We start from the raw sequence: 12,586 nt of genomic DNA, 5'->3' as shown, positions 1-12,586 counted from the left end.
TCAACCAAGAAAAATCTTTCCAGAGCAATCACAATAATTTTTACTGCAACGCCTCTGATGTGAAATAAGTCTATTATTCATCTTCAAGTCACAGAGCGCAGGATTTTTCATTTTCATTCACCCAACATTCCTTTCGTTGTTATGTTTTAAGTTTTTTATTATTGAAGTTCACAATTAAATTGATAAATTCACAACATGTATTGTTTTATTTATAGCAATTTCGATTTATAGATGGATTCTTTTTTTTTCATTTTATTCTGATATTTGATTAAGTGATAAAAGTTTTTTTCAAAAAAAAATTTCAGAGCAACACTTAAAAATTTTCGAACCGAAACCAATAAAATTCTAATATCTAAGTGATGTTTTTGAAAGCACTTAAATAAATTTTTTTATGTGTTTGAGATTTCTTTGAAAAAATATTTGCCCATTAAAACATTTTTATTTTTATTTGGATGAGTGCTGAGCTTGAAGGAGATTCTTCAATCACATCACCCCAGAGCATAAAAAATGAATTCGATTTTTTATGTCATATTTGCCATGATATGCCTTCCGAGCCGGTAGTTACTCAATGCGGGCATCTTTATTGTTGGTCTTGTTTAAATGAGGTTCGAATTATTATCTCAAAAAAAATCTATGAAAGTTTTTTGTGTTATAATAAAAATTGATGGGAATTTCTTTTTATTTGAATTTTTAGTGGATTGCAAAAGTTCCATGTTGCCCTTTATGTCACGCTGATTGTACTAAAAGCAGTGTCATCCCTGTTTATGGAAAGGGTAAAGAAAACGTTGATCCAAGGTGTGAAGTTTTTTTTCACTAGAGTTGCTCTTTTACCCTGATGAATTATGAATTTTTTTAAAGAAATATTGAGGCCAGGCCTCAAGCCCCAAGACCTCCTACACATCAAGGCGGAAGACACCCGTCACTTTCGGTATTTTGTTTTATATGTTTTATGAACTTTTAACTGCCATCATTATTTTTTCCCCTTTTCTGTCATTTGAAAAAATTGAATTTTTATCGACAAATTCTCGCCAATGCACTGAATTATTGAAAAAATTATATTTTTGTAATTGCCATAAGTTCGAACGAGTCAATTTAGCACAAGGGGGAAATCTTGTTTTGACTCCATTTGGACTGCAGTATAGAACACTATCTATTGATGAAAACAATACAAGAAATAGAAGACAATTACGCATTCACAGGCAAGTTCAAAGAGCATCTCGTTTGCTGAAGCAGTTATTCGTTCTTTGTTTTGTTTTGTGCCTTGTTGTTGCTATTACGTCGACTTGAATTTGAGTTGTATTATCTAAAAATTTTCGTTCATTTTATTTTTTCGTTTTGTTTCATTTTTGTTTGTTTGTTTGTTTGTAAGGTTTAATTTTATTTTGTTTTATTTTATTTTTTCCGGCTGCTTGTCGAATTTTGTGAGTCAATCTCAATGTTGATTTACAGTCTAATTTTTTTTTTTGAATAACTATTCAATGATTGAGAATGATGTAGGTGAATATCATTTGTTTATATTGAATGATTTTCCTCACAAATAATTAAAAATGTCATATAGAATTATTAGCAATAAGAAAAAAAGAAAAGAAAAGAAAAGTTACTCCTTCTTTTCCTTTTTCTCGGAGCAAAGAGAGTCCAGCTCACGTTTCATATCCTTCACGCTTCCACATTCTTTTCCTTGTCTCTCAAATTCATCTCCGAAACGAGAATGTGCAACGTAATGTGATGAATTATTCTTCAAAATTGAGATACAGATCTTGGACATAACAAACATGGCTCCGACAAATAGGATGGTGTACAACATTTTTGCGATCAAACAGCAATTCGATGTGCCTGTAACTTTTGTAGTAACATTATTGGCCACTCTATTTGACACCAAAATACAAAATACTGCAACCCAAAACACCGTAATAAAGAAACGATTCAAAGGAGTGATTTTGCCTGAAGAGAGAAAAGCATTGTGTTCCGATGAAGAGGAAGAGGATGAGGATGAGGATGAAGAAGAGGAAGAGGACGATGAGGACGAGCAATCAACTTTTCCCAGCCAAAAATCAATTTCGTCCTGCTTCAAAGGATGAACGAAGTTATTGAGAAGATATCTCCTCACGCCAATGATTCCATCATCAATTGCTCCTTTTGTTGTTCGCTTTCCTGTGCGGGTGTAGTCTGTTTTCATTGCATTTGTTCCCGTATTCAAATTAGCCATTGCATTCGCATTGTCTGACCACACTCCCTTCATCAGCATATCCACATCTGGATACGACGATGAAGGAAATGGAGGAGCCGAACTTTCCTCTGAAGGTTCAGCTGAAGAAGAAGAGGAGGAGGAGGAAGCTGAAGCAGAAGCAGAAGCTGAAGCTGAAGCTGAAGCAGATGAAGGCGCTTGAGATATGACTTCCTTTGAGTTAAGAAGGCCGCACTGCTCAAAGAGAGTTCTCAGTGTAGTCATTGCAATGAGATGCTGCACGATTCCAGTCCTGTCAAGCGAATCGAGGCAGTTCACGCGGAAAATACCCTTTTGAACAGACTCAATGTTCCCGTTCTGAACATCGCCATTTGTCACAGAGCACACAAAACGGCCAAAGTTATCCAAATCTGATGAGATAATCGGCAGCAGATGAGAAACGCGCTCAAAGTGCATTTTACGGCATATGTGGTGGAAGTCAAAGTAGTGGTACTTCAGCCATTCACCACAAACATCTTTCTGTGTAAGTTTTTCCATTGCTCCTGTATATGCACAACACAGTTTCTCCTCGTGCTTCCTGTCGTCGAGCAGATTGATAAGTGTCACATTGCCGTGGCGTGCATGCATTTTTTCCACTGATTTTTTGGCTCTTGAAAGAGCTTCCGTGCTGTCGGTGTAAAATTTCACAGCCGGCTTATATTTCAGATCAGGTATTTGACACCAAGGCAATGGAACTGATCCTCGACACTGAAGATAGCTGCAGATCTTTGTTGTGTTCCCTTCGGAATGCATGAATGCATATTCTGTCTCGACAGAATTCGAGCAGTTGCCTTCTGAATCAGCTCCTCTCCGTTGCAAACGGAACCCAACACGATCGGCAGAAAGACGTGAAATTAACAAATACTGTAATTTTCCTTTTTCCAATGAAAGAGAAGGCATAGTAACAAATCCTCTAATTATATTGCATATAGCTGCATTGTGCTTGCAATTTGCAAATGGTGCTGCAAGATGTCTGTTCCAATTGAAGGAATTGTTCCATATCGGAACGTTTTCTTTATTTTCCATATAAGACTTAACAGCTTCCTGAACTGAGCATCCCAGCGACCATGTGGGAATTTCAACATAATTTTTTGTTTTTTCTGCTTTTTGCAAAGGCTTCGAAGTGTAAAATGATCCAACCTTTAAAACGTTTTCAATCAGTTGTAATTGCATGCTGACAGATTTACACTCCTCATCATTTTTAAGACTGCCAAGGATAACATTTTTGCTCGGATATAAAGATGTTGATACTATCTTCGATATTGAATGGCCCGCAAAATCGCCAATGTGCTCCATTTTATTAACCACAACAAGGCAGCATGCATTCGGAATTTGCAATGCACCAATAATTCCAACGCACGTTTGCTGATCAGTCAATCCGTTCGGAAGTGATTCTTACGTTAATTTATTAATTTTTAGACAAATAAAATGATAAAAATAAGTGTGTCATCAAACCGATATCTGTAACTGTACAATTTTGTCGACTAATTCTCGTATTTCCTTCTGCACATGCAATGTATATTTCTAAAGGATCATGTAAAAATAAATTTATTGGTGAAGACATTCTCAAGCTTTTATTTTTGATCTCTTACATTATTAAATTGATTTAGGATGGCAAGATCTGAAGAGGTTTTCTCAATGATGTTGATTTTTTTCAGCTTTTTCGTTGTGATTTCCGTTTTAAAAAATTATCAATAACACAGAAAGCTAATGCAATGCTTAACAGGTTCCTCAAAATGAAAGCTGAAGAACGCCAACTTCTTCAGCCAGAAACTCGACCATTTAGCATTGAAGAATGCAGTGATCTTGCGAAAGCACAACATTGGAGGGAATCTGTTATATTAGAAATTTCAAAAAAGACAGGAATAATTCAGAATGGTAGAATTTTTTTATTCTTTGTTTATATTTCAAAAATTTTTGAATTTCAAATGTAGAAAGCATTGGAGAACATAGAATTCGTGAATTAAATGATACAATTAACAAGCTTCTAGTAGAAAAATGGAAGTGGGAAAAAAGGATACTTGATCTCGGAGGGCCTCATCTTCTTGAAAGTCTGGAGCCTCCAAAGTACAAGTTTGAATGAATATTTACAAATTGTTATTTATTATTATGTTGTAAGATTTTTTGGAGCTGCAAAAAATCTTGATGGAGTAAAAGAGTTGCTTGATAAGCAAGGTTTTTTTTAAATATCTTTGTGGGTTAAATTTTATTGATTTATTTTTAGAGGCGGAGACCAAAAAAAAGACGAGAAAGGAGTTATCCCAGCTTGTTGATTATGAATATTACGGATTTTGCGATGAAGACGATCCAGTGCTGTTGGATATAGAAGCCTCTGCTGAAAGAAAGATAATTTTGACGTCAAAACTCGGAGAATATCAACAAGAAATAAGATGAACACAATCAGTGGAAGCATCTTATCTGCATCTAAATTTTAAGTGGCCCCCTACTTGATATCTTGAATAACATTTTTCCATAAGTAATTTATGAGGATTGTTATGGAACTGTAATTATTGTATCAATATTTTTTTCTTACAGCAATGATTCTATTTAAATAGCATATAATTTTAATTAATATTAACTCTAGTTATATAGTTTTTTAATTTGAACACGATTTTAAATACAAAGTGAAAATGGAAATGGTAAATGTTTATTCTGGGACAAAAATTATAAAAATCAATGCAAATAGCATCTTGCAAAAGTGGAAAGTTGCAGCCCCACATTTTTGCGATTGATATCTCCGGATCAACTACAGGAGACTTTTATTACAATCACGTAAACGATATTTTTACAAAGAATTACCAAGATTCAGATGTTATTTTGTTTTGGAATCACACACGAAAATTTGTTAGCGAAAAGGAAGCACTGGGTTTTTTTAAAGCGCAAAGAGGAGGTGGTGGAACAACGCCATCTCAAATTGTTCAAGGATTACATGAAAAAGTCAAAAATTGTGAAGATTATCATCTTATTTTAATTACAGATGGAGAAGTTGGAACATTTGAGATTGACGAATGTGACAAATTGATCAAATCGTATCAGATGTCATTTTTTTTTACAACAACTTATGTTATCTCAAAATATGGAACAAATGTGTCTGTTTCGTGCCCATTCAATCGTTATAATGGATCTGTTGTTATAGAGATTTCTGATAATACTCCACACGAGCAAGTTGCACCATCCCTTCAGGTTTCAAAAGAAGATCAAGCTTTGCTGGATCATGTTGATTCAATAAGCACTTTTGAGGAACTTAAACAACAATATGACGCAATTTCGAGAGCGTTGGTATCTCGCACATTAGGAACAACTGGAGATAAGACTCTTCACAATCAGTTCGTTGCAATGCAAAACAGAATTGCTAAAACATTTTCAAAAAGTGATTCTGATGCTTCAAAACAACTACTTGAAGCACTGTCAAGGGGAAACATGGAAGAAGCATATAAAGCTGGAGGAACAATCGTTAGTGAATATATGTGTCCCGATTCATTTGCGTCGATGATCCAGACATTGATCCGTCTTTCTGATGGTGGTCTGAGGACAACGTTCAACTCCAAGGAAATCAACTCAACAAGAGCTTCTCGCGCACAGGCTGTTGCCACAGTGGAAGTCAGCGACACAGAAATCCTCGACCCGTCATCTTCGTCAACGCCCTCCGGCGGAAAGCTCACGACGTTCCAGTGCCCCGTCACGTACGACGACGAGATAGACCCGGCCATTATGATCTGCGCACCCGACGAACCGCTGCTTGTTGGGAAGGAGAAAAGGCTGACAGACATGCTGATCGACTGCCCGCTGAACGCGCTGCACAACGAGGACTTCAAAAAGCTGCTGATTTCGCACGTCGACCACCCAATCTCTCTGAAGGCGCTGAGAGAAGCAGAGGAGCTCAACAGGCCCATCACAAAATCGCCGCTGACGAGGCGGCCGCTTGCGGGATTTCTGCCGTTGGGAGCTCATCCGTCGCACGCAAAAGCAGCAGACTGGACGCTGTCGAAGCTGGTGTCCGGCGGGAAAGCGCTGGGCAACAAGGACCTGTGGTTTGCCTGCATATGGCTGCTGGTGGAGGAAGGTGAGCTGCCGTTCCTGGAGGAGCTGAAGGTGCATTTGAGAGAGCAGATGCTGTGGCGTCTGCGAAACCGGACGACAGCAGCGTCCTTGACAGGGCTGGTTGGCTTTGTCACGACGCCGCTGCGACTCGATGCGGCTGTGTTCTTCACGCTGTGCTCGGCAATGTTCACCCACCCGCCTCCGCCTGAGGCAGACACGCTGCGGGCGCACATCATCCACGTGGAGGAGCTGATGAAGCTGGCGCAGCTGGCGTCGATCCCTGTGCCTGAGGAGATTGTGTACTTCTTTAAAAGGACGCGCGTCGCGATGCAGCTGCTGAGCTTGTCCAAGCGCACGTCGAGGCAGCATGTGCTGTCGCTGGCAAAAGGCCTGGTGCAGAAGGCAGTTATCATCAACAAGGAGAATGTGAAGAAAGAACTGTTTGACACTCACCCCGATTATCAGCTGCCGCTGGTGCCACTGGATGGGCCTGCAGACGATGAGCAGATAGAGAAAGTTCTGTCGATGCTGCCGAAGCATGTGAAGGAGATTCCGCTGGCGAATGTGTATCACTACTTGCAGATGGCTGATCCGAAGCTCTCCGCAGTGGATCTGCAGCTGCCGCTGATTGAGAAAGAGCCGCTGGCGATGCCGGAGCCTGTGGTTGAGTGGGCGCACTATGAAGGCAAACTGCCTCAGCTGCAGCACGTGCCGATCTGCCCAGCCACACTCCGCCCTGTTTACAGCTTCCCAGGCGGAGACACGTGGGAAGACAGGTTTTACCGGATTATCCCCAAGGAGTCCAGCAGAATACTCTCTACACACAAGCTGTTTATGCTGCTGTGTGCAAGGCTGATGCGTGTTCCGAGTGTTGACGAGTTCATCCTGTTTGCCTATGCACATGTTAGCAGACGTGCCAACCCGTCGAGTGTTCTGATGCCGTATGTGAAAGAATACCTGGAGAGCGTCATTGACGACTTCAGAAAGATAATTGGGGATGATGTGAATGCGGCAGTGAATGCGTTCAATGCCACAGCAGCAGTTGATAAGAGGACTGTTGCTGAGGAAGCTTGGGTGAAGGAATTTGCAGATGATTTAAAAGAAACTCATTCGGATGAAAAAGCTTCTTCATCTTCCCAGCCGTCTTAAGCAGCAATATCGACTGAAAAGCTGAAAGACGGTAATTTTTATGTGATATATGTTGGAAATGAATTGATATGTTTTAATTTTTATTGATGATATATTTGTTTTATTTATGAGAAAATTATAGTTTATAAGATTGCGATAGTTATTACTAAAATTTTTTCATAGATTTTTCTCAATCTGTTGGTGAAACGGAATGCTTTATCTGTAAATAAAATAATAATTACGAACATTACACTTTATATGTTTGTTTTTTAATTGGCTTAGTCATGCCAAGAAATTTTTGAAACTATGATATGGTTTTATTTGATCAAAGTGTTATCGCTTAGCCTCGATTTTGATGGGGCAAAAGCAATCTAAACCAAAGCAATCCGCAACAAAATTTTATTTGACTGTATATTATCTTTTGGATTTAGAGCCAGGATTTTTTCGTAAACCATTTGTTTCCAGTTTGCGATTTTTTTTCATTTTTTGATTCCAATGTTGAAAATTCTAAAAACAATAAATTTGAAAAATAAATCAGTTACGCTTGGAAATGAAACAGTATTGACTAAATTTGGAGTTCCTCTCAAAACCGAAGACAATCAGTCATTAAAGCAAGTGACAAATTACGAATTTCTCGAAAGATATTGCTTTGAAGATGTTGTAGACAATCAAGAGGTGCACATAGAAGTTTGGGATAGCGGGTTTTGCTTTGCAAATGAATTGGTTGGGGAGCTTACATTCCCCATCAATCCATTTTACAGAGAGGAAAAACGATTAATTTTCCAATTATTTCATGAGCACGAAGATGAGCCAGGACATATAGAACTGGGAATGTATCTTTGTCCGCCTGGTTTTACAGTTGAGGGAAAAGAGGTTTTATATTTTTCTTTATTTGTTAAATAAAAATTCTTTTGAACTATATAAAAGACATATCTTTCGTATTCTACAGATGGAGTTATTGTTCCTCCAAAACCACTTCACGTTCCACCTATTCCTACAACACCTTCTGTTCCATATTATGTTCTTCTTGATTATCCATCATTCAATTCTGTGATATCTAACCCTTCTGCATTTGGTTTATTTCTTCTAAATGGGGCATGCAAATTTGACTTTGATACTTTTTTATTAATGTTTTAAATGCAATCATGTTCTTTTTTTAATTTTTGTCAAAATATTGTATTTTTTATTTTTCAAAAAAAAAAAAAAAATGATTCATTATTAAAGAGAGCCGCCGCGAAAGCAAAAGAAGCTGAGGCTGCCCAGCGCCTGCGTCAGCGAATTGTACAGCTTGCGCGACAGAAGGAAGTGAAGCGTGCAGAAGGAGACATGGAGCGGGTGAAGGAGATGGAGACCATCATTGAAAGAGCGATGGCGCACGCGCAAGTCGCGGCGGATTCGTCATTTTTGGATCTGAACGAGACGAGAGAAGAGGCTGAAGAGATGAACAAGAAGATCCTTGCGGTGGAAATGAAGGCATTCAACAAACGGATATCAGAGATGAAGAAACTGGAGATGAAAGAAAAAGAGCAGCGGAAGCTGGCCAAGAAGCGGGAAGACGAAGAAAAGAAAAGGCAGGCAAACCAGCTCCGCGCCCAGCTCCGACCGGGCAGTCGATCGAATGCTATCAACGCTCTTCCGACCGACGAGCCATTGTCTGAAGGGCAAAGCATCAATGCTGTTATACCCTCTGACTCTTCCAGCTCGGCCTTGCAGCAGAACTTCGTCGACCCGAATTCAAAGCCACCCACACCGGAGTCTGGGCGTGTTTCTCCCCTCGTGGCGCATCCAGCATCTGCACCGTCGCCGCAGTTGCTGCAGCCCACTCAAATGTATACACCTGCCAATGTTGCTGCTGCCTCTGCAGCTTCGGCCGCAGCTGCTCCAACGCCAAATTGTTCTCGCCCGTCCTCATCGATGGTATCACCAGTAGCAAATTCAATTGGAACTGGCAGCTCACAGTTACAATCGCAGTCGCCTCAAACGAATCCGGCTGGGGTGATGGAGACAACACTTTCATCAGATACTTCTCATTCGCCTTATCAATCATCCCTCAGAGTGTCTCCACCGTTCTTGTCCCCCGCAAATGCGCCTGGCCAGTTCCAACAGCAGACTCCGTTTCTCTCGCCAGAACACACCCCCACTCGCCCGCTCTCGTCGATGCTGCCGCCAAATCCTGCCTCTGCCCTTTCCACACCACACCTCACGCCCACCGGCACAGCCACACCTTCTCTTGTTGCGTCTGCCACCAGCTCCCCTTTTGCCCCGCTGGCTGCGACGCCTCTTCCTCGCCCCACGTCTTCTGCGCTTGTTTCGGCGTATCCCTCTGGAAACGACGGAGTTGGCCCTTCTCCGACTCGCCCGAAGTCTTCAATGGTGGTCTGAAGACACTGTGGATAATTACATCTCTAATTGACATTTCACTTGTAACTATTTTTTTCTGCTTCTATTTCTTCTTCTTCTTCTTCTTCTTCTTCTTCTTCTTCTTCTTCTTCTTTGATTATTATTATTATTATCAAAATGATTATTATTGTTGTCGTTAGTATTATTTCTCAATTTCACTTCTTGTTGTTGGATGTCTGGCTGTTTGAAATATTTGTTTGTTTTTATTTTATGTGTTAGGCTTGATTCTTTTTGTTTTGATAGATTCTTCTCGTTTCTGAGAAAGATTGCTTATCAGTGATTTTCGATAATTTTTCGTTTGCATAATCTTATTCAATTTTCTTTAAGCTTGTTTTTTTTATTAGTACTTTGAATAATTAAAAATGATGTTTATTAGATGAAAGAAAATCAAAAATCTTTTTTTTTAATTTTTGAATTCATGCCAAAGTAAATAAACAAAGAAAAATTGCAATTCAGCAACAAAAACTCTCTTTTCACTGATATCTGTTGAAATATAGATTTAATCATGAGCATTATCGTTATTGTTGTTTTCTTATAATATGTCTGAATAAATGTGATAATCATTTCGGCTGACTTTTGCCTTTTTTGAAGAACATGTTCAAAAACTATAAAGTCAATTGAACGAAATTTTATTTGCGAATAAGGACAAAATATCTTGGACAAAATATTTTAATTTATGAATTTTAATCCATACAGTGTTTTCTAACATTTTTCTCAATTTTTGAATTCTTCTGAATTCTTCTCGCATAGCAATTGAAGACTAACAATGATGTGATTGCGGAAATAGTTCGGAACAAATTTCAGTTATTATCATAATTGCATAATTTTTGCCCCATCTCAATTAATTGGCTCTGTTGCTAAGAAAAATACATTTTTTTTTAATTTCTCAGCTTTGCATTACTCTTATAGTTTGTCCAGAGGAAATAAGAAAATAATTCAATAAAAAGCTTATCCAAAAATTATTGATTGATTCATTAATAAATTGGGGAAAAAAAGAGTGAGTGAGCGAGTGAGTGAGAGAAAGAAAAAGTGAAAGAGAAAGAAAGAGAGAGAGAGCAAGAGCAAGAGCGAGAGCGAGAGAGAGAGAGAGAGAGAGAGAGAGAGAGAGAGTGTGTGTGTGTGTGTGTGTGTGTGTGTGTGTGTGTGATACTTTCAAAAATAACTTCAAATAACTGATTATTGAATAGCAAAGTGATGGGAAAAGAAAAATAAAACCTTTGAGTTACAAAACCAAATGAAATGAATTTGGTTAAATAACAAAAAAATATTCAGAAATATTCAATGATAAAAAATAATTATAATTTCCTTTAAAAAACTCTAAAGTTTTATGAAAGCTAATGATGGTATCTTCATATCCTTCTTCCTCCATCATTTCAAGCGCTTTCATTTTCAAGCATTTTCTGTCCTTTTCTTTTAATCGAATAAAAATTTTCATTAAAAATTTAATGCACTCAAAAGTTATTTCACCATTCAACGTTGGCCGCTGAATTTCCTCCAAAACAACACCAAAAGCATCTCCTTTCAAAAACTCATCAATCTTCACTTCTCTTCTTTCCGCTGCACCTCTCAAGGAATAAATGCATTGCTTGCTAATTTCTCTGTGATTATCCTTTGCTGCTAGAAATGTTTGCACAATGCTTTCAATAATCGCTGAATATTCTTCATTCCGCAATTGATATTGGTAAAGAAAATTTCTCAACATTTGGAGCCATTTCAATAATAATATCTCTTCTTTGTCTTCTTTTCCTCTCTCTTCTTTCTCTCTCTTCCAATCCACACATTTCATCAGCTCTTCCAATTCTCTTCTCGCCTCTCTGACAAAATGCAGATCATTTACGATGACTTCTTTCAAGCTATTATTGTAATATAATCTGTAGATCAAAAACTCAAAAGCAGATTGATAAGCAAGGTGCGTGAGATTGCGATGTTCTTGATTATACTTGATGATTTCTGTCATTTGATTTAAATATAATTCTTTTCCAATTTCCTATAAAAAATAGAACCAACTTTATTATTAATATAAAGAATTCAGAAAAAATATTCAAACTTGAAGAGAAGCAGTTTTTATCAAAGACAGAAAAGCTAATTCAACTTCTCTTTGTATTTCCTTGCTTTCTCCTTTCTCCAACGCAGATTTCAAAAGGTATCGAACATAAATTGGAGTTAATTCTTCTGAAAAATATGTGCAAAATATTATATAGCATTTGCAAAGATCCATCAACAATTTTTCGTTCTTTTCTTCTTTGATCTCTTCTGTAACAATCATCCTCTCATATCTTTTGCTCAGCAAAGATCTGTTAAATTCATCATTGTCTATTTTAGCTTTTATTTTGTAGTATCCCGCTTGTTTTAACAGAATAAATGCATTTTTTAATGATAATTTCTTTTCTTCAATCATTTGGTGAATTTTATTGAATAGATCTTTCGTGAAAATTGATTTGAATTCTTTTCTATTCATTTCATCAATTAATCCATTCATCTCTTCGACTTTCTGCATTTGTTCAACTTCTCTGCAATGTTCCAGTTCATTCAATAAATCTAGATAAACAAATTTTCATCATAGAATTATTTCTTTAGTTTATTCTTTTTAAATTTTTCAAAATTGCATGCCTTGAAACTTTTTTGTTTGTAGATTGACATGCAACCCTTCATTCCTTTTTCCGAAATTACAATGAGTCATTTTGTAAATGATTTGATTATTCAAGTTATAAACGTTAAAGAATTCAGTATAGTCAACAATATCATCTTGCTACAAAAAAGCCAAACATGTTTAATAATCTATCGATTCTGTTT

The 12,586-nt window shown here is 37.7% G+C and overlaps 5 protein-coding genes across 5 annotated transcripts; 4 read left to right on the top strand and 1 right to left on the bottom strand.

The window, feature by feature from the left end:
* Positions 1 to 442: 442 nt before the first annotated feature.
* MONOS_2081 (putative E3 ubiquitin-protein ligase ring finger protein 5 A (Rnf5A)) lies at positions 443 to 1,502 on the top strand. The gene is made up of 4 exons (XM_067871977.1): positions 443 to 605; positions 695 to 795; positions 859 to 928; positions 1,078 to 1,502. The coding sequence occupies exons 1-4, from the start codon at positions 453 to 455 to the stop codon at positions 1,285 to 1,287; spliced, it is 534 nt and encodes a 177-aa protein (XP_067724574.1). The 5' UTR covers positions 443 to 452; the 3' UTR covers positions 1,288 to 1,502.
* Positions 1,492 to 3,805, bottom strand: MONOS_2082 (putative Phosphatidylinositide phosphatase SAC1). Its single transcript, XM_067871978.1, has 2 exons — positions 3,680 to 3,805; positions 1,492 to 3,618 (listed from the first exon to the last, which is right to left on the bottom strand). The coding sequence occupies exons 1-2, from the start codon at positions 3,786 to 3,788 to the stop codon at positions 1,598 to 1,600; spliced, it is 2,130 nt and encodes a 709-aa protein (XP_067724573.1). The 5' UTR covers positions 3,789 to 3,805; the 3' UTR covers positions 1,492 to 1,597.
* A 17-nt stretch (positions 3,806 to 3,822) lies between these two features.
* On the top strand, positions 3,823 to 4,789 carry MONOS_2083 (ISY1-like protein). The gene is made up of 5 exons (XM_067871979.1): positions 3,823 to 3,853; positions 3,928 to 4,102; positions 4,159 to 4,297; positions 4,344 to 4,399; positions 4,449 to 4,789. The coding sequence occupies exons 1-5, from the start codon at positions 3,836 to 3,838 to the stop codon at positions 4,616 to 4,618; spliced, it is 558 nt and encodes a 185-aa protein (XP_067724572.1). The 5' UTR covers positions 3,823 to 3,835; the 3' UTR covers positions 4,619 to 4,789.
* A 97-nt stretch (positions 4,790 to 4,886) lies between these two features.
* Positions 4,887 to 7,645, top strand: MONOS_2084 (uncharacterized protein). Its single transcript, XM_067871980.1, has one exon. It carries the CDS (start codon positions 4,901 to 4,903, stop codon positions 7,412 to 7,414), a length of 2,514 nt encoding a protein of 837 aa, XP_067724571.1. The 5' UTR covers positions 4,887 to 4,900; the 3' UTR covers positions 7,415 to 7,645.
* Positions 7,646 to 7,708: 63 nt separating this feature from the next.
* Positions 7,709 to 10,258, top strand: MONOS_2085 (uncharacterized protein). The gene is made up of 4 exons (XM_067871981.1): positions 7,709 to 7,857; positions 7,932 to 8,266; positions 8,321 to 8,488; positions 8,618 to 10,258. Exons 1-4 carry the CDS (start codon positions 7,749 to 7,751, stop codon positions 9,773 to 9,775), a joined length of 1,770 nt encoding a protein of 589 aa, XP_067724570.1. The 5' UTR covers positions 7,709 to 7,748; the 3' UTR covers positions 9,776 to 10,258.
* Positions 10,259 to 12,586: the final 2,328 nt, after the last annotated feature.

The sequence above is a fragment of the Monocercomonoides exilis genome (assembly GCF_001643675.1).
Source record: "Monocercomonoides exilis strain PA203 chromosome Unknown scaffold32-1190040, whole genome shotgun sequence".
NCBI classification, from domain to species: domain Eukaryota; phylum Preaxostyla; order Oxymonadida; family Polymastigidae; genus Monocercomonoides; species Monocercomonoides exilis.
Note: the sequence above shows the minus strand (reverse complement) of the source record. Positions and strands in the feature narration are given on the sequence as shown.